The sequence below is a fragment of the Neofelis nebulosa genome, chromosome 1 (genome assembly GCF_028018385.1).
Source record: "Neofelis nebulosa isolate mNeoNeb1 chromosome 1, mNeoNeb1.pri, whole genome shotgun sequence".
Taxonomy (NCBI): Eukaryota; Metazoa; Chordata; class Mammalia; order Carnivora; family Felidae; genus Neofelis; species Neofelis nebulosa.
In genome coordinates, this window is record NC_080782.1 from 63,325,850 (window position 1) to 63,349,193 (window position 23,344).

Consider the following 23,344-nt stretch of genomic DNA (forward strand, 5'->3'; position numbering starts at 1 on the left):
TATCAGTGCCTCTCCTGGGCTGTGCTCTGCCAGGGCCTCAAGGCCCAGGGAGGAGAGGAGGCCACCACAGCTGTGCCTTCAAGGATCCCCCAGCCTAAGGTGATGGGGCAAATTGGGGTGAACGGTGGTATTGATTTGGATTTTGAGCAGGTTCGGTTGGTCCGTGGGCCTCAACCTGCTATGGGGCCGACAGCCAGGAAGTTGGTGGGCAGCTGCCATTTCGAGCTCTGGCCTGTGCCAGGGGCCCAGCTGGATGCCTCACATGTATTTCCTCCTCCCATAATCCCAGCAGCCCCCTCTGGTAGCTTCTGCTACTGCGCCCATTCTACGGATGAGGAACCTGAGGCTCAGGGAAGGGCGGCGGCTCCTTCAGAGTCCCATGGCTTGGACCAGGCTGGGATCCAAATCCAGAGCTGTCCGACACCAGAGTGAAGACCTGCAGCGCACCCTCTGCGGCAGCCAACGACACTCCTGAAACCTGTATCTCTCCCCCCAGGTCCCAGGCAACTTCCACGTGTCTACACACAGTGCCACAGCCCAGCCACAGAACCCGGACATGACCCATGTCATCCACAAGCTCTCCTTTGGGGACACACTGCAGGTGAGCAGGGCACACTCAAGGTGACATGACTGGGGTGGGCATACAGCGAGGCGGCTGTGTCACCCGAAGCCTTCTGTCCTCTCTGGGCACAGAGAGATGACGTGTAGAGGGGTCACCTCCTCTGAGTCTCTGCTCCATCAAACAGCTCCTCTGTATCATTCCTTCTGGGCGTGCAACTGCAGTTTTATTGACAGTGCACTGGACTTGGAACCTTGGGTTGAGACCTGGAGGCTGGGGAAAGGGACTTGCTTTTCATGAGCAAGTACTAAGCGCTGGTGCTTTCTCCGTGCTGGCACAGCCTTATGAGGCACAAGGAGGCACCGTGTGTTACAGTCATGGAGCTGGGCCCAGAGAAGCCTCTTGTCCAGGGTCTGCCAGCAGATCTGTTTGATGCCAGAGTCCGGCCTGGTCCCCTCTGTGGCCCTTTCTGCCTTCCAGCCCAGTACCCACGGCCACTAAATAGGGGTAACACAGTGGACAAAGCCTTCTGACAGTCCTTGTCATGATGGAGAGGGTCGCCTTCGGCGGGCCTGGCCCAGCAGCTCCCTACCCATGGCAGCAGTGTGAGGGGACGGAACACAGGCGCGCCCCACCCCCCCCCGACTCTCTACCAGCCGCAGGCAGGGGAGCTTGGATGTTCTTTCTTTTTTCTACTGCTCACTGTGGTCCTAAAGGTGGATTCTGGAATTGAGGCTCAGAGCAGGGAAGTCATTGCTCCAGCCACAGTGCTGGGATTGGGACCCCAGGTCCTGTCCCCAAGCCTTGCTCGATGAGAATCCCGGATCCTGGTTGAGGGTGCTGGGGGGTGGGGTCCCTCCAGGAATGGTGGTGTGCACATGGGGCTCACACAGGCCCGCAAGCCCAGCACATACAACATTATGCCACTTATATGCACACACGCATCACACACACTGAAAGGTATACCCAGACATACCTGTGCTCCTACGTACACCCTAAGATCCATCCCTAAGCACACATACAAGATGGACACACACTCAGACCCTTGCACAAACACAGCTCATACACACCACCCGGAAGTGCGCAGGCTCACCCACGTTGGAAGGTCTCACATACACGCTCGTGCCTGCACTGCCCCACTCACGTGAACCTGCCAAGCACTGTTCTTTGTAAGCATGACTTTCTTCATGCTTAGCAGCCCAAGAGGTGGGTACTTTATTTTCTCCATTTTACAGGTGAGGAAATTGAGGCACAGGGAGGGTGCGGTCTGTCACAGAGCCTGAGTTTGAATCAGCAGTCTGGTTTCAGGCCACACTGCTGGTTCTGCGTCCCCATGCACCCTCTTGAGTGCACACTGCCCTTTAAGCACGTGTGCATGCTCACACCTCCTCTCTCCACTGCACGTGGCTTGTGCTTCTTTCCTGGTGGCCCCTTGTGCCCGGCCTGAGTGGCCCAATCATCACCTTTCCAGTCCCTTTGGAAATCACAGAGATTTTTCCTCTTGGAGACAGGGCTTAGGAACAGAGAAATCCTGGCCTCCCTGAGTGCCATGAGCCAGACTCCCTAACTACACACTCGGCCTGCCCCAGGACTATGGACTCACTTCACACAGGGTTCACCACGCATATCGTCCTATCTCTCCATTCAGGGGGTTGTCGTGTGGAGGTTCCCAGCCTGTCTTTCTGGATTCAAATCGTGGCTCCACCACTTACTAGTTGTGTGACCTTGGACAAAGTATTTATTCCTGGTGGGCCTCAGTTATCCCATCTGTAAAATGGGGTCAGTAATAGTACCCGCCTGATAGGATTGTAGTGGAGATAAAACAAATTCATGCACACAAAGCCCTTAGAACAGTGCCAGGCACAGAGTAAGTGGTCAGTGAAATGAGCTATTACCACTGTTGTTGCTATTTGTACCCTCGCTCTGCACCAGGCCCTGCAAGATAAAGCATGCTGCCAGCCCTGGGGCACCGGGGTGGCTCAGTCGGTTAAGCGTCCGACTTCGGCTCAAGTCATGATCTCGCGGTTTGTGAGCTCAGGCCCCGCGTCGGGCTCTGTGCTGACGGCTCAGAGCCTGGAGCCTGCTTCAGATTCTGTGTCTCCCTCTCTCTCTGCCCCTCCCCTGCTCACACTCTGTCTCTCTCTGTCTCTCAGAAATAAACAAACATTAAAAAATTAAACAAAAAAAAAAAGCATGCTGCCAGCCCTTGAGGGGCTCACATGGCCATGAAGGAGACAGGATGTGGGGTGGTCACCACCCCCAGTGGGACAGTAGCTGACAAACCACAAGCATGTAGTAGGCAGTGGGCCCTCCATATACTAGGTGTTAGGCAGTCTCTTAGCTGCCTTTGGACCCACCAGCTCACCAAATCTGCACCACAGCCCTGGGAAGGTGGTCTCTGTGAACTCTAGTGGGCACAGGAGGAAACTGACACGTGGAGTCGTGAGTCCAGGGTCACTCAGCTCTGCACCGGCAGAGTTCAAACCCAGTCTTTGTACCACACCACACTCCTTCCCTGTGGGAGGTTTTGACCCCGGAAGCCTGCACTTTCTTACCTAGAGAGCAACATTACAGATGACATCTTGTTGAATCCTCACAAAAACTCCCCTCAAGGATACTGGATGGCATTTATTTTTCCTGATGAGAAAACTGGGTCAGAGGGATTCAGTAGCTTGTCCAAGGTCACACAGCTTCTAAGAAACCAGACATGTCTGGCCCCAGGTCTTCTGTCACTGTGCCCCATATAGTCATGGATCCGTCAGACCCTCTTGAGATTTCTGCTCTGTGCCAGGCCCTGGGGTTACATGATGGGTAAACAATACAGGGTTCTTGCTCTCAAAAGAAGAAAAGATCAAACAAATAAACATGATGATATAGGACAAGGAGGGCTAAGGACAAGAGAGGCAGAGGGGCAGAGGTATGAGCATATCATCTGGGCAGTGATATGGGAGCAGGGACAGGGTACCTCCCAGCCTGGGAGGTCAGGGAGGTGACCTCTCAGGTGACATGTAAGTCAAGCCCTGAGAGTGAGGATTTGGCCAGGCTCACAGGGAAGTCTCATGGGCAAAGGGGCATCTCCCACATCTCCCACTCTATGACACGCCCAGTTGGTCATTTTCATATAAAAGAGCCGCAAGGTTATTTTAGAAAAAATGAATCAGCAGGTGTCCACATCATCAGAATGGTGTTCTGTAATGAAGCCTGGGAAGTGAGCGCTCCTCGGAGGTGGCAGAGAGGGCGCGGAAGTGTCCTGGAATGGGAGCAGAGAGCTGAGTTTTACTAGATTCGGGCAGGTTGGTGTGTTAGAGCACCCACCTGCTATGTGGAGGATGGCCGTGAGGCCAGAGTGGAGGTGACGGAAGGGCTGCAGCCAGGGCCAGGGGAGCCAGGGCGCCGACTGAGGCTGGGTAGCAGGGAGAAAGGAAGGGGACAGATGGGTAGGAGAGGGGGCAGTCTTGTGTTGTTGTGTGCTGTGGACAGAACAGGGCAGTAACAGCCTTCTTCTTGGTCATGGTTGTGGTGGAAATAGGATTTTCTTTAAGTGGAAAAAACCCAAAACAACTGAGGCTCCATCTACCCATCCATTATCCATCATCCATGCAACAAATATTTCTCGAGCACCTATTAGGCACATGATGTGCCTTGTGCACGTTGCTGAGGACAAGCACGGTCCCTGCTCTTGTGGAACCTACAGTCTAGAGGGGAAAACAGAAGTTAATCAAGTGATCATACAAATGAATGTGAGATAAAACCATGACACGTGACTGTGGGAGGGAACATTCTCGCTCTCGTGTCCATAACCACCATCTTCTTGGGTTAGAAACCAAGTCGTCAGATTGTCATTCCCTAAGGCAGCACCGGACAGATTTTCCTTTTCTTTGGACTTGTTAAGGGTATGCAGCTCTGTTAAGTGCTCGATAGACGTCAGCCACCTGAGACCAGGATCAAAGATCAGGCCACCCAGCTACTTCCCACTGTTCCTGAAGTGGCCCTCTCTGCAGGAGCCTGTTCTCACCTACCTCTCTGACCTCCCTACTTCCTGCTTCTTACCTCCTTCCTCTGGGGCCACACAGGCCTCTGTTTATTCCTCAGTCTCCAGGCTCATGCCTTCACACATGCTGCTTGCCTGATTAACTTCCCACTTTCCTGGGTGTCAGTGTCACTGCCTCCAAGAAGCCCTCCAGCGTGTCTACGTTGGCAACTCCTGTTAACCATGCCCATGGTGGCATGCCCCATGTGCCCCATGCCTTGCCCTGCTTTAGATTTTCCTATGGCTGACGTGGTTTCCCCTCATCATCAGGGAATAGGTAGGGTGTGGCCTTCAGCCCCACAACTGCTACATGTTCTCTGTAGCAGATACAGTGAGGCCAGCAGCCCTGGGTCCTCAGAGAACTGTGAGCTGTAGAGGATCTCAGGAGGCGTGTGCTGGGACCTAGACTCGCCTGCACTTGTATTTCCTGAGTGCCTTGATGGAAAGAGCTCAGGCTTGAGGTCAGATACCTGAATTTGGAGTTTGGCTCAGCCAGTTATCAGCCGTGTGATGCTGGACAAGTGCTTCAGTGCTTCTCCAAGCCTTGGTCTGATCTTCTGTAAAATAGGGTCAACAGTACATCATTAGGGACATTAAATGAGATGGCTAGAAGTACACAGGACAGAGTGGCACATTAGAGGTACCCAAGATGGGAAGCAAGCTAGTGGCTGCCGGGTGCCAGACCCGTCCCGTGTCTCTCTGTTGCTCCCCACAGCTTCTCTACGAGACAGACCATGCTGGGTAAGGTCCCTAAACCAGGTCGCACCTGGCCGTCCCCTCACGGCCAGGGCTATACCTGGAGGTGGTGGCATTCTGAGGTCAGCCCCCTCACTGTGCTTCTCCACAGGTCCAGAATGTCCATGGAGCTTTCAACGCTCTCGGGGGAGCAGACAGACTCACCTCCAACCGTATGTATCCCATATCCCAACTGGGGGCGGGGAAAGGGGGACAAGAAGGGAACGTTTATTTATCAAGCACTCACCGTGAGCAGAGCTGTTAATGCTTTGTTCGTTCCCACAGCTGGCCTGTGAGGAAGGTGGAACCAGCCCCGTCTTACAAAGGAGGGGACCTGTGCCCCCCGGGGAAAGTATGTGACAGCCCTAGGCAACATCATAAGTGCTCAGTGAATACCAGCTATTATCATCATTATTGTTCTCATGCCACGTGATTGTTCTTAGGCAATATAATCACCTAAGATCCCCACAGGGAGTCATGGCAGAGCCAGAATTTATTTTGGTTCCAGTGGCACTGTGAGAACAGGGCTGTGGATGGCCCAGTCAGGTCTGACCACCTGGGCCGCCCCCCAACCCCATACTCTCCTCCTGGTTGAGCCCCTCCCACCCATCAGTGCCCCCTCCCTGAGCTGTCTACCCCCTCAGCATTCTGGCATCTTGGCCCTAAGTAAAGAGGGCTCCATGTCTTTACACGCTGACACACGTATGTACACACCTGTCTGTGGCCTCATCTAATGAATGTTTACACACCTACACATGCACATGTGCACACACCTAGGGCCACGGATGCACGCACAGAATGGGTCCAGGTGGCGTGTCTGCTTAAATGCATTCATCCGCTGGATCCTGCAAGACAGGTTACCTTGACTTATTTCCTCACCTGAGCTCACTTTTTTTTTACCCATAAGGCTTTTCGCATTGTTTCTTAAAATACACTGTTCTCTCTGACAGTCAGAAATTCACCCAAAAGAAAACAGCTGTCCATGACCTACCCTTCCCCCCCGCCCCACAACAAATCACACTTCTCATTTCTCCGTGTTCCCGTGAACCCTTGTCCATCAGCAGAGGTCATTTTTTCAAAGCAAGTAGACGGCAGTTTACCTTCTGATTTTTGTACTTGACATTGTTACGTTAACCACAATTTTTGTACAGTTTTTCCAGTGGTGACAGAGGCATGGTTGCCCATCTAGCAGCTCTGCTGTGCTCTATTAAGGCATTGTCTTCTCATGGAAAATGTCTATTTTTTTTCTAGTTTTTTACCATTCCGGTAATGTCTGTGATATTTGCGGTATTTGCTTTATTTACATTATCCTGTTGCTTTCCCCCTGGGTGCGCGCCCGTTCCGTGCCGCCTCCTGCAGCATATGAGTGTGAGCAGTGCCTTCTTCTTTTCATGCAAATGTCTGATTGTAAGTGAGGGTGATGATCCTTCGGGTGATGGTGTAGTCGTTGCAGTTCTGGGTAAGGGCAGCACACCGTCCCAAGGCTGCCATCCACGTGCACTTGCAGTTAGCATGGACCCCTCGGCGGCCTGATACTGAAATAGAACCGAGCGAGGAAGGAACCAGAGTGTATGCGCAGAAAACCCTGCCTGCCCCAGGGCTAGTGACGAAAGCCATCCCGGGCTGGCTTCCGTGGGAAGGAAAATGCATTAGATCAGACAACAGGCAGCCAGGGGTAGGGCTGGCTTTTCCTTCCCTCGGCCCTCCAGCTTGGTGTCCCTGCCAGGGCTTTGCCTTTGCTGCCTGCCCTCTCTGCTTCCAGACCTTCCCACTGAGGGCTGTCATATAGGTCTCCGCTCAAAAGCCACCACCTCCGAGAGGCCCTCCCTGAGCATCTTGTCTAAAGTAACCCCCACTTGGAGTGACCTGTTTTCCTCCTGAGGAGTGATTGTTGATGTTTTAGCCATGATGATGACATTGTGGTTGTTGTGTTTTGTTTTTTAAGAGTCTTTATCTTTTATGGAGACATAACTAAAATATCTGTGGATGAATTGATGTGATGTCTGGGATTTGCTTCAAAATAAAATGGGGTCGGGGGGGAACAGTAGGGTAGGGATGAAAAAATTGGCCGTGTGTTGTTAATTGCTGAACCTGGGGAATAAGGTATGTGGGGCTCATAATATGATTCCCCATTTTTTCTGTGTTTGAATTTTTCCATAATAAGCTGTTGGGAGGGAGCGAAAGGGTATGTGGGCCTGACAGGATCAGGTGGGAGCCAGCAGCCCCTTGGAGGGGGTCCACTGACGAGGACTCCATGTGGGTGGAATTAGGTGCGGTGTCTCTAGTGGGCATTTGGCAAAGGGTATCAAAGGCCCTAAATATGGTCATTGCCTTTGAGTCATCATTTCTACTCATAGGAGAGTAAGCTAAGGAAATAATTAAGAGAGTGTGCACAGATTTAGGAAAATAATGTTCATTAGGTCATTGTTTACAAGAGTGCAAATGAGGAACAGCGTCAGTGTCTAGCCACGGGGTCGGGGGGGGGGGTCGGTTGAGTACATTTACGGGTCTGCGCTGGGAGTTGCGTGCAGCCACTGACCATGATGTGTCAGACCTCTGCTGGCATTCAGGCAGCAAACGTTTATTGAGGACGTACTATGTGCCAGGCCCTGTGCTAGAGGATTTTGCAGCAAATAAAAGAAACACTTACAGAGCTTACTTTCTGGGTCTTGGGCCTAAAATGGTATCTGTGGTGTTTAGTACTTAGAAAAAAGGTACGGTATGATCGAATTTTAGGAAGACATGAATATATGTATAAGTCTAGCAGTTTATACGCAAGAACGTGAACCCATGGTTTTCTGTGGATGGCGGATTTGTGGGTGGTTTTATTTTTTCTTTTTAGGATCCTCTGTATTTTGTACAAATTGTAACAGAACTTCCACGAGTGTGATTTTTCATAAGGCGTTCACTCTTTCCTTCCCTCAAGTTTTTAACCTGGGGTGATGGGCATCTGGAGTGCTGTATCTCAAATGCAGATTCTGAGCCCCACTCCAGAACCACTGAGCAGGGACCTCCAGGGGTGAGGCCCAGGGTAACTTTTAAATCCTGGGTAACTCTACTGCTCCTGATACCCGAGGACCACAGCAGGTTTGAGAAAGTGGGGTATTGGGATCTTCATGGGCTCAGACCTGAAGCTGCAGGGCTTTTCTGAGGTTTTCAGAGGGCTCAGGCCTCAAGACAATTCAGGAAGCACTACCCTTTTCTCACCAAGATGCAGTATTAGCAGGAAGAGGCCATGGCTGTCATCTACACCCCCTACCCTCTTACAGCAAGGGAGTCCAAGGACTCAGAACTGATTCAGCCAGGATTCGAAAACTCAAGGCTAAATTCCCGTGCGCTTTTATATCCATGACCCCTGACCTGAGACTGTAGAAGGCAACCACAGAAGGGTCTTTGGGCTTCTCGGAACCTCCCAGAAGGTGCAAGGGAATTCATACCTTTCCTGGGTGACATTTGGCCACTTTGGGCCAGCATTCTATCCGCCTCGTGTTTGATTCCGGTTACCTCATGCTTATCAGAAGCTGATTCATCCGTTCTCCATTCATACCTCTGGCCGGCCAGCCATCCCTCCATCCGTTCATTCATTTAGTAAGCACTTGATGCTGTGCACTCTGAGCCAGGCCCTGTGCAGGGTTCCGGGACAAGAGATGAGTAAGGCACAGTCCCTGCCCTCTGCAGCCTCCCCGCATCCAGCAGTGGTGGGTCAGACAGGGCCAGGCGGAGGGAGAACTGATCTTCCGTTCACTGAAAATGGGGAAAGAAATTGATTCTTCGTAAATACTGTTTTTCTGGTTTGTGGGCTCTTTCTTTTTGAAACTTCTATTGCTTCAAAAGCAACAATATTCAAACAGGACCAGGGGGTGCACAATGAAATGTGATCTGTATCAAATCCTGCCTTCTTCCCCAGGGACTAAAATTGCTAATAGTTTCTTGGGTGTCTTTCTAGAAAATTCTATACCTTCCTGCATAGAGAGTGAGTTTTCCCTGCCCCCCAGTACATGGAAACAGGTTATTCACTCCGTTCTGCAACTTAGTTCTTTTTGTGTAACAATACCTCTTGGGGCGTGGCTTCTCGCAGTACCCACCTTTCAACGGTTGCCCTGTTGATGGACATTTGGGTTGTTTCCAGAATTTTAATATCATACACAATGCAGGAGTAAAGATCCTGATGGATGGAGTCTCTCAATTCCTGGTGTCCAGAGCGGGGGAAACGAAGAAGGGCTGTTTGGCAATGAAAATTTGGAAACAGCCTCCCAGCAATGCCAAGCAGGTTTAGAATTGAAGTGGCATAGAAAGAGCTGCCGGCTGGTCAGTGCCTGTCCCCCTGCCTCATCCTGCTGTGTCCTTCCTGCAGCTCTCGCCTCCCACGACTACATCTTGAAGATCGTGCCCACGGTTTACGAGGACAAGAGTGGCAAGCAACGATACTCTTACCAGTACACGGTGGCCAACAAGGTACTCAGTTGGTGGGCCCAGCTGCGTGCAACTGCACCCTCTGCTGGCCAAAGGCAGAGGCGACAAGTGTCTGAGCGAATTCCTGCTGGGTCCTATCTGGGGGCCTTTCCTGTGGCTGCTCTGGCCAGGCTCTGTCCCTGGGTAAAGATGAGAGGCCAGTCTCAGAATCAAAGGGAGGAAATCTAACCAGGACATAGGATGTGATCTGTTGAGAAAGAGCCTTGCATCTGGCCCCAGTCCTTTAGACTCAGGATCCTGATAGGTCAACACACGACAGATGCTCTGGTTCTCAGGGTACAAGCACTTTATCCAGGATCACAAGGACCTTGAATCATACCAGTTGGCCATCGGTTAACAGGAACGTTCTAGGACCCCAGCACTCAAAGTCATGGAGAAGCAGGTAGGCGTTGGTGGGCAGCAGAGCATGGTCAGAGCCAGCAGAATAGGGTGACTGACATTTGTTTCAAGCTGAGACAGCCTCTGGCCTCCCCAGAGTTGACCCCGCCAATGAACATGAATGCTTGAAACATGTTAGTTGAGGCACCCCCAGTGGATCCCTTTATCACCAGGACTCTCCTTTTTCTTCTGTTCCAGGGCTGCTAAACCCCTTATAGGTGATGCATTGTTCAGCTCAGCTAATAATAATAGAGTAGTAGCTACCATTTACTGAGCACTAGCTGTGGGTCAGCTATGACGCTAAGCTCTCTACCCCCACCATCATTTTCAGTCACCGTGACAGCTCCGTTTGTCCCCATTTTACAGATTTGGCCACTGAGGCACTGAGATGTAGTTATAGAGCTACAAAGTGGCCAAGTGGGGACTAGAACAAGGTTCTCCTTTGGCTCCAGAGCCTGGCATCTTGATCCCATCACCCACTCAGTCTGAACGGGGGCCCTTGAGTCTGTTGGTCTGAGAGCTGCTCTCTCCCGGGCGACCTGGGGTCCCTGTGCTGATGTTCTGGTGTAACTTTCCAAAGCGAGTTCTCTTTCTTTCACTCACTGTTTCTTGAAGGGCAGCTCATTGTAACTGTCAAGTGCTGACAACATCCAGTGGCTGGGAGAATGTGGACACAGTCTGAGCAGAAGAGGTGGGGCTGGAGCAGACTGCTAGTTCAGACCCGGCTCAGTCACTTGCTAGTTGTATGGCCTGGGACAAGTCACACAACTGCTCTATGCCTCTGTTGACTCATTTGTAAAATGGGGATGGTGCACTTGATAAGATGGCCATCAAATGAGGCAATGTCTTAAAAACTGCTTTGTCCGCAAAGGAGGCTTTGGGTAAATGGTACCTACTGCTGCTACTTTTCATTATTTTCCTCTATCCCTCATCTCTGGGCTTTGACCCAGACAGTCACCCTGCCCCATCAGCTCTCCCTGGAGAAAGCTCATCTTGTTTTGTCCAAGGCTCCTTCCCCCGAGGCTTTGGCAAAGACCCAGCAGCCAGGACAGCTTGCTCAGCTCTCTCTGTGGCCTTGGCCCCAGCCTGCTCTGGGAACAGACAGGGCCGTGCCTGTCAGAGCCGATGGCAATCCATCAGTGGGCGGGGGTGGGGGGGGGTGGTCTTGGATCATCCCTGGAGAAGCTTCAGAGCTTGGGGCCTAGTATTTGGGATTGGGGGCTCCCCTGTGGTTGAGTCCAGTCTACAGTTATTGTAGACAGATGAGAGTAGCCCAGAGGTGTCCAGCAAATGCCCAGATCAGAGGGGATACACATCAGTTCAGCTCCTAGCCGCCTTCTAATCCTACCCAGCCAGGTGCCGTCTCAGGAAGCCTTGTCTTAGGGTCCCTCTCTCTTTGCAGTTTGTGTTCCTTCTTTGAAGAAAGCCACTCCCCACATGGCCTTTATGCTCATATCTCTTACACACACACACACACACACCCAAGGATGTCCTGTGTGACCTAGAATGCCCCCTCTTCACTAAGCCTTCCACAAACCCTGGGGAGAATTGGTCATTTGTTCCTGGCCCTGTAGCACTCCATGTCTCTGTATCACTGCGTGCGTAATGTGGCAGTATTGGAGATACTCTTTTACATCAGCATCCTTTCCAGATTGTGACACCTACCTCCCCTGACAACCTGCTCTGGGGATGGGGCAGGGCTTACCACCCTTAGAGTCCCCAGCAGCCAGCAGGGGTGCCAGCACACAGGAAGGGTGCTCAGTAAACAATGAGTAGGGGTGCCTGGGTGACTCAGTCAGCTGGGCATCTGACTCTCAATTTGGGCTCAGGTCATAATCTCACAGTTCGTGGGATCGAGCCCCGTGTGGGGCTCTGCACTGACAGCACAGAGCCTGTTTAGGATTTTCTATCTCCCTCTTTCTCTGCCCCTCCCCGCTCACATTTGTTCTCTCTCTATCTCAAAATAAATAAACCTAAAAAAAATAATAATCAATGAGTAAATGAATGGGTTTTGCATACCCAGGAGTTAAAGGGGGAAGTAGGCCTTTACTCAGATGGAGCCCAAATCACACCTGTCCTTTTACATCTCTGCTCTCTGATTCTGGTGCAGCTTCCATAGGTCATACGGTCAATTTCCAAGCAGCCAAAAGGGTTGAAAATATCCCCAGGAATGTTGCCCATCCAGACACTGAGAGCAGAGCCTCTAGGAAAAGGGGTGAGATGAACTGGTAGAGTCTGGCTCCAGGCAAGAGGGAGAGAAGAAAGCCCATTCTTAGGGGTTGGCGGGGGACCCTCTGCATTCCAACCCCCACCCACCATGAGACATGGCTCATACATCTGATTCTCACATCCCCGTTCTCTCTTCCTTCACCTCAGGAGTACGTAGCCTACAGCCACACAGGCCGCATCATTCCCGCCATCTGGTTCCGCTATGACCTTAGCCCCATCACGGTCAAATACACAGAGAGACGGCAACCTCTGTACAGGTTCATCACCACGGTGAGTAGGTGGGGCGCCTGCCGTGGGCTCCCTCTCTCAGCAGCACTCCTGGTTCTCAAAGAACGGGATGCAGCCTGCAGGGCTAGGATCCTAGGCTGTAAACAGGAGGTTGTGATCCCCAGGATGTTTAGAAATGTTATCAGAATCATGTCATCCAGAAAATATTTTCCAAAGAGGTTTATCACTAAGTCTATTTAGTTTGTTAGGCAGGTTTTTATATGGGTCAATTAGATGTTTGTGATTTTATCCAGTTTTTTATTTTTTTATGGGTTTAGCAGGGTTTATCCTTTTCTGTGGAAAATTTACAGCAAAGGTTTAACTCATTTTTTTCCCATGTCTATTTTCCAACTATAACTGCTGATATTGTCGAGTTTTTTCCTTCTTTCCTGCTTGCATTCTCTTCTCTTTATTTTCTCTCTTCCTTCTTCCCTTTCTTTCTCTCTCACCCTCTCTCTTTTCTTTTCTTTCTTGCCGTTGTCTCCATCAAGTCCAGTTTTCTGTGAAGCAGCTTCAGGCCGATGTCATTTTTCTTTGATACTGAGTATTTCTATTAAGTATACTGTTTCCTGGCCTTCCGTTCAAAGTGTCCTTGGGGGCAGAAAAGCAGGCTCGCAGCATCCTGCTTCAGCCAGGTGGCCCGGAGATGTTTGGTAAGCCAGAGGCAGCGGAGGTGGAAGAGATGGGGTGATTATCCCTACCTCACAGATTTGGAGACTGAGACTGAGAGGCCCTTCTCCCCTGTACCTCTTTATACTCTTAATAATGATTGAAGATCAGGGGTCTTAGTCCCGGATCTTTCATTTCTGGCTCCCACTAGGTTTGTATTAGTCAGGACTCTGTTACAGAAAAGACAGCCCCACGTCCAGCTGGCTTGAGGGGTAAGTAAGCCTCAGGCATGGCTGTATCCAGGCACAAATATTGTCTAGAATAGGCTTTTTTTAAAATCCTGCTTTCCTCCGTACCGGCTTCATTTTCAAATAGAATTCACTCATAGAAAGTGCCCCTTTCTCAGTAATTGGACCTGAGTCCTGGATAAGGTAGTGCTGTCACTGGCCCTGCCTCATTCCCATGCCAGCCTTGTGGCCTAAAGAATGAAAGGACTTCCAGCCCGCTGACCCCAGCCAGATGAAGAAGACAAACATTATGAGGGGGTGGGACTCCCCAAGAGAAAAATCAGGGGTCAGTTACTAGAAAACAGAGGGGTGGATACTAAGAGGCAAAAAGGTCCGATGTCCACAACAACATCTCTGTCTTATAATCCATTAAAAAGGAATAACAGTTCCTGCTCTCCCTGCCTCCCAGGCCTCATGGGGCTCAAAGGAGATCATCAAATGGAAGCTTTTTGCCTTCTAGAATGTCATGTGGGTACAAAGGGTGTCAGAACCCTAGTGCTTTTAGGAGCCTCACAACATTCTCGCACTCCATAAAACGCAAAACTTTCAATCAGCAGAGGGCACCTAACAGAAAGCTAAGACACTCAACACAGATTGGAAAAAGGTATTCATCACACATACGAGACAGGAGTTTCAGAATTTATATATAAAGAATTCCTACAGACCAGTAAGAAAAAGTTAAGCGACCATGAAGAAAAATGGGTGAGGACTTGAGCATTCATAGAAGAGACCATACTGGCCATGAAAAGGTGCCCAAATTCCCTAGAAACTGGAGGAATTTGATTCAAAATACCAGACCCAGCTTGGTCCTATCAGACTAGCAGAACTCAAAGACCCACAATAGAGACTGGGGGGATGCACAGCAAGGGGTCCTGCATGCACTGTCTGGTATGAAGGTAGATTGGACCAGCTGCTGGCGGGGTCAGGCGCAAACCCTTTGACCCCAAAGCCGGGGAACTTGTGAGCAAGCGGTTTTACCCAAAGCCCCGCAGGGTAGGACCCCAAGTTGTTCCTTTTACCCCAGTGCTCTTACTGCATACCCAGAGTAAGAAACTACAACACAAGTAGGTACATTTGTGCAGATGTGGTCTGCTTCTCTGAGGCCCTGGGGCTACGGCATTGACAGTGGCAGAGAAACCCCTGTGCCCATGTCTTACTGTAGGGTCTAGAAGGATCTTCATGTCCCCTTCTTATTTGCTCCTACATGCCAGATGACTGAGGCTCCCAGTGTGAAAACCCCTTGGCAGGTGGCTGAGAAACGAAGCGACTTCATTTATTTGCTAAACTTTCGCTAGCATTGACCACACGCCAGTCCCTGTGCCTGGCAATGGCGAGAGCTGAATTTGACTTCATCCCTGCCCTCAAGCTGCTCCCAGCTGGTGGGGAAGAGGGGCTGGCACGCAGAGAATGGAAGCCCACCCAGCAGGGGCTCCACTGAAGCTATGCACCGGGCACTGTGGTAGCAAAGACTCCCTTCTGTTCGGAAAATTTGGGGAAGGAAACCCAGGGATGAAGGATGCAGAGACATTTTCTAGACCGGTGGGTGAAGGAGAGAGGGTCTTAGCACAGGGAGTAGTATGTGCAGAGGCGCCCCGCTTAGCATGTTTTGTGAAGGCCGTGTGGCCTCTTTTGATGCGGGTGGACTTCTAAGAGTTGGAGGTCCCAAGAAGTCACAGGGGAAAAGCCCGTCCATCTGACTCAGAGGCCAGACACCTCCATGACCCCATTGCCTTCTCCTCCTGCCTTTGGCCGTCAGCGTCTCTTCCACCTCTGTCCCATCCGCCTCTACCGGAGCACGGACCATGCTGCAGGGGTCTTCCTGACATCATTAGCCTGGTGGCCCCGCACCACCATCATGGTCGTCCCGGCAACCGTGGGGTCAGCCCCAAGTGAGCCAACCGGCTGTCCCTGGCAGATGGCGTCATTGTGGAGCTTCAAAGCCCCTTGTCACGAGGCGGCAGATGTGGGGATGACGCTCACAGGCAGACACACCCAGCACAAAGACCCCCGGGAGCCCTAGCAGGGTAGGGTGGGGCCAGGATGGAAGTGGAGGCACCTGCCGTGACTTCTCTTTCTCTCTTTTTAAAATCAAACACTTGTGTGCCAAGCCCCCAAGCCCCAAATGGGGGCCTCTGCAAATAGCTCCTCACAGGGGCTGCTTAAGAGAGGGCTTAGGCCAGAGGCCAGGATGTCGTCATGTGGCGGCTGCAGGGCTGCAGGGGCAGCTGTGGGTGGGCTGGAATGAGGTGGGGTGTAGTTCAAGGGGGTGTGGGTGGGGCGGGGAGGGGCAGGTGGGGCCTCCCCGATGCATTTGTACCTATCAAGTCCCTGGCTTATCCGAGGTCGCTCCTCCAGGGTCTCATGGTCTGGAAAGGAACTGGACATCCTGAGCCCAAACAGAGGAGGGTCCTTCCTCCTGGAAGTCCCCATCAGGCTGCCTGGGGCTTCTCTCTCTGGGCACCCAGGGAACCTTGCTCAGACTTCCACTTTGTGCCATTCCAGAAAATGTCACCACTAATGGAATAAACAGATGTTTTGTAACAACATGCAAGTGATCCCCTTCAAAGCGCCCCCTCCCACACACGCACATTTGTCCCCTGCCCCTGCCACTTGCCGAAGCCCCTTTTTTGGGATTGCCTTCAAGTGGGTTGTGGTGACAGATTGGATGACTTCAGAAGTGTCACGTCGCTTTCCCTGTGTGTTTTATTCTGTCGGGGAGGAACAGCCAGAAGTCAAAAAGTATCAACTTGGATCAGTTTGGCCATGACAGTTTTTGCCCACCAAAAATGACCAGTTGGTAATGGCAATTCAGTAGCTGCATTCCACGTAATCCCTGGCCTCAAGGTGCTCCTTGCCAGCGAAATAATTCCCCAAACTTTAGATTGTACTTTGTACTTGCCAGGCCTGATTATGATGAGCCCCAAGTCTGTTTCCCCTCAGTGTCCCCTGCATCCAGCACAGGGCCTAGCCTGGATGTCGATACTCAGAAATATACAAGGGACGGCTGCTTGAAGAAGGGATCCTACAGCTACACTTATTAAGCATCTACTGTTACTGTGTAATTCTATAATTATCTCCTTCAACTTTCCCAGCAGCCCTCCAAGGTAGAGATCATTCTTGTTTTATGTACGAATTAACTGAGGCCCAGAGAGTTAAAGAAACTGTGCCAGGGCACAGCCAGTAAATGGCAAAGCTGGGACCTGACTCCAGAGCCTGTTTCTTTTTTTTTTTTTTTTTTAACGTTTATTTATTTTTGAGACAGAGAGAGACAGAGCATGAACGGGGGAGGGGCAGAGAGAGAGGGAGACACAGAAAATGGAAACAGGCTCCAGGCTCTGAGCCATCAGCCCAGAGCCTGACGCGGGGCTCGAACTCACGGACCGCGAGATCGTGACCTGAGCCGAAGTCGGACGCTTAACCGACTGAGCCACCCAGGCGCCCCAGCCAGAGCCTGTTTCTGCCACATCGCCCACCCTACCCCCACCACTGCCACTAGCTTGGGAGCCTCTGCCTTCCAAAACAAAGGCTCTTCAGGATGTCCCAGGAACAGAGTCCCCAGAAACCATGAAGCCCTTGATAGGACACCAGGATCTTTTGATACAGTGACTCCATACTGGGAATCAGGAAGAAATGTGATAGCAGGAAACAAGGCGACGTTGTGAGCACGAGTGATAAAATCACATTCGTGCACACAAATCATTAAAACAACACCACCACCCACATGTAAACTGTCCATCTAAGACTGGTTGGCTGGTGACTTGCAAATTTTCCTGCCCAAATCTGATTACCTGTCACTCATCTGTTGGGACGCCTATGAGGATTTGCCATAGACAAAAGGCATTAGATACTCGGGTGTGGGGGAGAGGGAGACAGTAAAAACAACTGAGAAGAGACAAACTTAAAACAGGCATAGTGCCTTACCCGCTAAGGCAGTATGAGTTGGGAAGAGACCAGCTTTGTAGCTCGGTCTGAATCTCGCCTACTCAGACTTCCCTTGAAGTATCTCTCTTACCCGGACCATGAGCTCCAGGAAGGCAGGGCGGGGCCTTCGTCATCTCTGGTCTCCAGACCTGGGACAGTGCAGGCAGGTGATAAATAGGTGTCAAACAATGAGCAAACCGATGGAGGGGTGCACACCTTGGTCCATGCCCATAGCACAAGTTCCTAGTATCTGAGGAACGGAACAGAATCCACATTAGCAGCTCAGTTATTGAAGGCTGGAAATGTGTGTGTGTGTGGGGGGGGGGGGGACAAAAACTTTGGTTCAGATCCTTCCAGACGTTCGAGCAGAGCTAGCTCTTCCAGAAGGTTGTGTACCAGGGACAGATTGCTCCAACTGGGTCTGAACACAGATAGCTCGGTAGCAACAGAAGTTCCTGGTGCTTGCTTTTGGAAGGCAGATTCTGAGACGTAAAAGGAATAGCAGAATGGAGCGAGCTCCCTTTTAGAAACTGTACTTATTTTTACAGCCACACAGCTTACTTCCTAAACTTCATTGATGGGGTCCCCTTACTTCAGGACATTTGATAAAACTTAATTGAGAAAAAGCCATTCACGCGTGAAGGCGGGGACTGAGAGGAGCCTTCAGGTTGCGGGTAAAGTACGGTGGTCTAACAGAAAAAAGCAGGCCCTTTGCAGCCTTCCTGACCTAATTCTCATCACCCTCGCCTATTTGGTAGTTGTGTGACCTTGAACAGGCCAGTCCCTCCCTGAGCCTCTTCTTCCCCATCTGTGAAATGGGGATCACACCATTTCCCCGAGGAGTTGCAAAGATTGAATGAGAAGGCAGAAGAGAATGCCGTCTCAGGCCTGGCCCACAGTAGGTGCTCAACCAAGGTGGGGTTTTTTGGGGGAGGGAGGGGGAGTATTTTGCAGCTTCAGCCCTTGGAAGAATGGGGGGGGGGGGGGAAGAGGGCTCTGTTCCCCCACCAGGCTCCTGTGCTAGAGGGTGGGAGTGGAGGGTCCGGCAGGCATGGCGCCACGGGATGGAGACCACCACACCCTCTCCTCCCCCACTTTTCCAGGGCCCAGTCATCAGCTTCCCTTCTGCGACAGCCCCCACCCCTGCGTAGCCACAGCTTTGGTGTTCTCATCCACGGCTCCAGTCTGTCTGCCGCCACCAGCATCTGATGGGACTCCGATTCATTATTTATTTCCTCATTCTGGGCCTTTTCCACAAGCTTTTCAAGCAATGCTGACTGCACGGGGAAAGTGAACGAACAGTTCGCAGGCACTTGAGGTACAGCAGACAGCCAGACAGAGGCCATCCTGGTCCTCACAGGGGGCCCCATTTTACAGATGGGAGAAACCGAGGCTCGCGGGCGGGGGGGTGGGTAACCTGGCTTTCCTGGCCAGAGTGGCAGAGCTGGCGTCTGACCGCAGGAATGTTTCCTCCAGAGCCCGCAGTCTCCACCCCCACCCCCGTGTTGGTATGTGTTGTGCTCCTCCGTTGCCCACTGTGGAAAAGAAAATGCGGGGGAGGGACGATGGATCGGGAAAGCATTAGTGCTGGTGGAACAACAGAGGGATTCAGCTCTCCAGCCAGTGCGGTTAGAACGCGTCCTTTCCATATTGTAAGGAATTAAGAGCCATAATTAAAATGTAAGGGAAACACACACACACACACACACACACACACACATCTTCTTTTCAAGGTAGAGAAACTGACTTCATTCTAGCCAGAGCAGGAGGCTGGGAAGCTGGTGAAACCACAGGAAATCTCTGCCAAAGAACAAAGGGGCACATTATTGAGGACTTCTGATGAAAACAAAGTAATGCGCTCCTCTCAGACTCACCGGGGCCTGGATATCGAATTGTCCTTGTTTCCATTTCTGGAGCCAGGGCTGCTGACCAGAGTGGGGTTGCATGTGCTGGGTCTAGTGGCCCTTTCTGGCTCAGTGGCCCTGCTCCTTCACCACCCCCACTGCCTCGGGGCCTGGTCTGGAGGTACAAGAACATGGCAGCGGTGAGGGACCAAGGGAACATTCACGGCTGTGTGTGTAACACAAACACTCGTTCGGTCTGATAGCTGTCCTGAGGGGTGAGGATTAACCTTCCCGTTTTTTTAAAGGAAGGAAACTGAGGTACGGGAAGTAAGGATGATGCAAGGGTACACGACAGGAGGGGCCCCAACCAGAAATACCTTTGTATCAGGTACTTCTGATATCTTCTTGGTGTTGTGGTTGACGTAGAGTCCTGGGCAGATGTGAAGAGCTCCCTGACTGGCCAGAGAAGGGAAAATAACCTCCAGCTTAGGTACTCTGCCCCCTGAGGGATATGCTTCATCACAAACACCTCTTGGCATGTGCTTGAGGGAATATCCTGTCAAGATCTCAGCTACCCCATCTGTAGAATGGGCCCTTGAAGTGCTTAGGACCTGGGCAACTGCAAAGAATCTGCATGTGGTGCCAGGGACACCTTTGCTGTCCTGTCTTTCCATGAATGGGCTTGTTCTTTCGGTAAAAGAGCCAGTTAGAAAAAAAGGAAATCGAGACCCAAAGGGTTGCTCTGAGGAGTAAGTGATATTTTACCCATTGTGGTTCTTAGAGTGGGTCTCAGAGAGATTTAGAAAATCTCAGATCTCAGCAACAAGGTCAGAGCCTTCCAGTCAGTTGAAAGATTAGGTATTGTTTACTGAGCACCTACTAAGCGCTGGGAGCTCCAGGGGCATCTCCTGCAGTACGACAATTGGCAGGGTAGGGGTGGTTTTCCCGTGTCGTAGATGAAAAAAACCGAGGCCCAGAACGGCTCTCCCATGGCTAGAGTAAGCGACAGCCATGGCTCAGCTTCCCAAGGCTGAACCCTTTCTGCTGCCATGGCAGGGGAGGCCCTGGTAGACTCCCCAGGACGCGCTTCATCCCCACCCCACTCTGCTCAGGGCCCCTGCACCATGTACAGTGAGGATGCATATGATTGGCTTTATGTAAACTTTTCGTCATGTGTGTGCATCTTGGCACATCCCCCATCGTGGGTCGGAGAGATGCCAGGCCACCATCTGCCCTTTCAACAGCCCTTTTCTTGGCCTGTTCTTGAGATCTGCCCCACCAGTATGATGAAGCCTGTCACCTTGCCACTACCAGTGTAAGGCCTGAGTCCCAAGACAGACATTCTGTCCACTGCAGCCTCGTGGCTTCATTTATTTCCCTGTTTCAGAACCGGGGACTGTGGCCTTCCCGGGACACAAGATGGCTGAGACTGGCCACCTCCTCGGAGAGTCCAGATGTGGTCACCTCCTGGTGTTGAGGGTCGCTGTGGCCACCCACGTGTCAGAATCCAGGGAGCACCACAGCCTGAGAGCGCCCCGGGACCCCTCCCCTCGTGACCCCTGCTTCACCTCATACCAGTCACCACCTATGAGTGTGAGCATGTCAAGAAGGCCGGAGCAGGCTAATGGCAAAATCCTGAAGGCAGGAGCCATACCAGCGTCAAACAGGCTGCTAGATTTTTCTTTCAGCTTTTGAGGTGCCTCCCCCTGCCCCAGAATGTGCCAGAAATGCCCCTCCTCATCGGACCGGTGACGAGCACCTTTAACAGATGTAGGATAAAGGGGGATGTGCTGCTGTGTGGGGGGTATTGGGGGATACCCAGGGGGCCTCACTGCAGCGCCCCCTTAGCCCTAGGCTCACGGCAGCTCACTCTGATGGGGCTAGTTGCCGAGTAGCTTACGTGCCCCGGGGCCTCAGCTTCCCCGCAGCTGTGTGTTTTCTTGTACCTCAGTGCATGTGCTGTCTCCTCCTGCTCCTGGAGACTTCAGACTGGGTGCCAGGTGTATGTGAATCATAGGCACGCTTGGGTTCCAAAGCGTGTGTGCGGATATAGGGTGCCTGTGTGTGTGTGTGTGTGTGTGTGTGTGTGTGGGTGTGGTTTTTTTGTTTTTATTATTTGCTCCATTGCACTTAAGTCACATTTTCCTCTTCTCTGACCCAAGCTCTAAAAGCATTTTGTGGTGTAAAATCTCCTATCATCTGATCCAGTCTACCGAAATAAACCAGCTCCCCTGCCGTCATCTTCCTTGAAAAGTGGCCCTGCGTCATGCTCTGAGGCTGGCAGGGAGAGGCCCCGCCTGCTGAAAACACTTCATAATAATCCCCCTAGCGCCCCCCATCCTCTTCACTCCCTGGGGGGCTGCTCTGGTTTCTTGGGCTGTTATTACTGGAATGCCAGCTGCTCTACTGAGAGCCCATCCGTACAGACCTGCTCTGTCTTGGGCCTCACAGGCCTCTGCTTAGCTCATCTTGCGGAAATATCATCTTAAAAATAAACACTGGTTCGATCTGCACTTCCCTCTCACCTCCGCCGTGTCTCCTGGCCTCCCGCACTTGGCCCCAGAGGATCCATTAAGTCACTGCCATCTCTCAGAGTCCTCCAGCGGTTGAGCGTCAGTGGCGGGCCAGCCACCCAGTGGTGCCTCCGGGGGCCCTCTAGAACTGTTCCTCTGGGCTTCTTCGGAGTCCTGTGGTCATTTAAGTGCTTCTTGCATGTGGCATGGGGGAAAGAGTGCGAGCTCCGGAGGCAGGCAGACCTCGCTGTGCCACCGGCTCGCTGTGTGACCTTGGAAAAGTTATTTCCTTGTCTGGGCGCCATGGGTACGTGACTCCTGAGTGGCACACTGGGTGATGGGTGGTATTGGCTCTTTTGAGTGGCATAAAGTATGTGCTCAAGAGGAAAAATACATCAAAAGAAATTTTTTTAATGTTTATTTATTTTTGAGAGAGACAGAGACAGAACGCGAGTGGGTTAGGGGGCAGAGAGAGAGAGGGAGACACAATGCGAAGCAGGCTCCAGGCTCCGAGCTGCCAGCACAGAGCCCGACGCAGGGCTCGAACTCACAAGCTGTGAGATCATGACCTGAGCCGAAGTTGGGACACTCAACCGACTGAGCCACCTGGGCGCCCCAAGAGGAAAAATTCATTTAAAGTTGCCTTGCAAATCTCCTCTGAAGTTCTTTTATCTTCCATCATCCATACTTTGATTCTATTATGGAACCAGAAAGCAACCAATAGGCAGGCCAGGAAATTTTGAGTAAAACAGAGCATTATTTTGATGTGTCACAGGTGGAGTTCTGGCACAAGCAAAGATAGGAATTCAGTTAGGTGGAGAGTTTCGTGCCTGAGAAGCAGCGGAGCGTCCTGTTAAGAGTGCAGACTCCCAAGTTCGACCCACTGATCACTGTGGTATTGGACCGGTGATCCAATGTCTCTGTGCCTCAGTTTCCTTGGCGGTAATATTTGCGTCAGAGTAGTACTTCCTAGGGTTGGCCTGGGGATGCAGGGAGGAGGGAGGCACAAAGTACTCAAACCCCACCTGGCACAGAGAAAGTGTTATGTAAGCTGTTTTGTCCTGGTTATTGCATTTGATCGTGTGGCCGGGAGTTAGGAAGTCCAGCATACAGGTGCCATTCATTGTCATGCCCCCTACTGCAGCGGTTCTTAACTGGGGGCAGTTTTTACCCCCCGGAGACACTTGACAGTGTTTGGTTGTCACGACAGGAAGGAAAGGGTACTACTGGAGTCTCATGGGTGGAGGCCTAAGAGGCTGCAAATAAACATCCTTCATTGCACAGGACAGCCCTCCCACAACAAAGAATTTTCTGGTCCCCAAAGTAAATAGTGCCGTAAGAAACTTGGCCGTAATGTAAGCTTTCCGGTAGTGCCAGAGGCTCCCTCTCTTCTGTAGCTCTTGCCCTGGTTGTACTTTTGCATTTGTTGGTATGATTATTTGATTACTACCCATCCCACTGATCTCCTACAAGCTTTGGAGAGTGAGAGATTTATTTCT

At 51.6% G+C, this 23,344-nt stretch overlaps 1 protein-coding gene across 1 annotated transcript in view; it reads left to right on the top strand.

The window, feature by feature from the left end:
* ERGIC1 (endoplasmic reticulum-golgi intermediate compartment 1) overlaps positions 1 to 23,344 on the top strand; it is a 101,497-nt gene that overhangs the window by 77,291 nt on the left and 862 nt on the right. The window contains exons 6-9 of the mRNA XM_058723482.1: positions 497 to 601; positions 5,437 to 5,497; positions 9,679 to 9,779; positions 12,552 to 12,674. Coding sequence (XP_058579465.1) covers positions 497 to 601; positions 5,437 to 5,497; positions 9,679 to 9,779; positions 12,552 to 12,674 — 390 coding nt within the window. The remainder of the gene's footprint in view (positions 1 to 496; positions 602 to 5,436; positions 5,498 to 9,678; positions 9,780 to 12,551; positions 12,675 to 23,344) is intronic.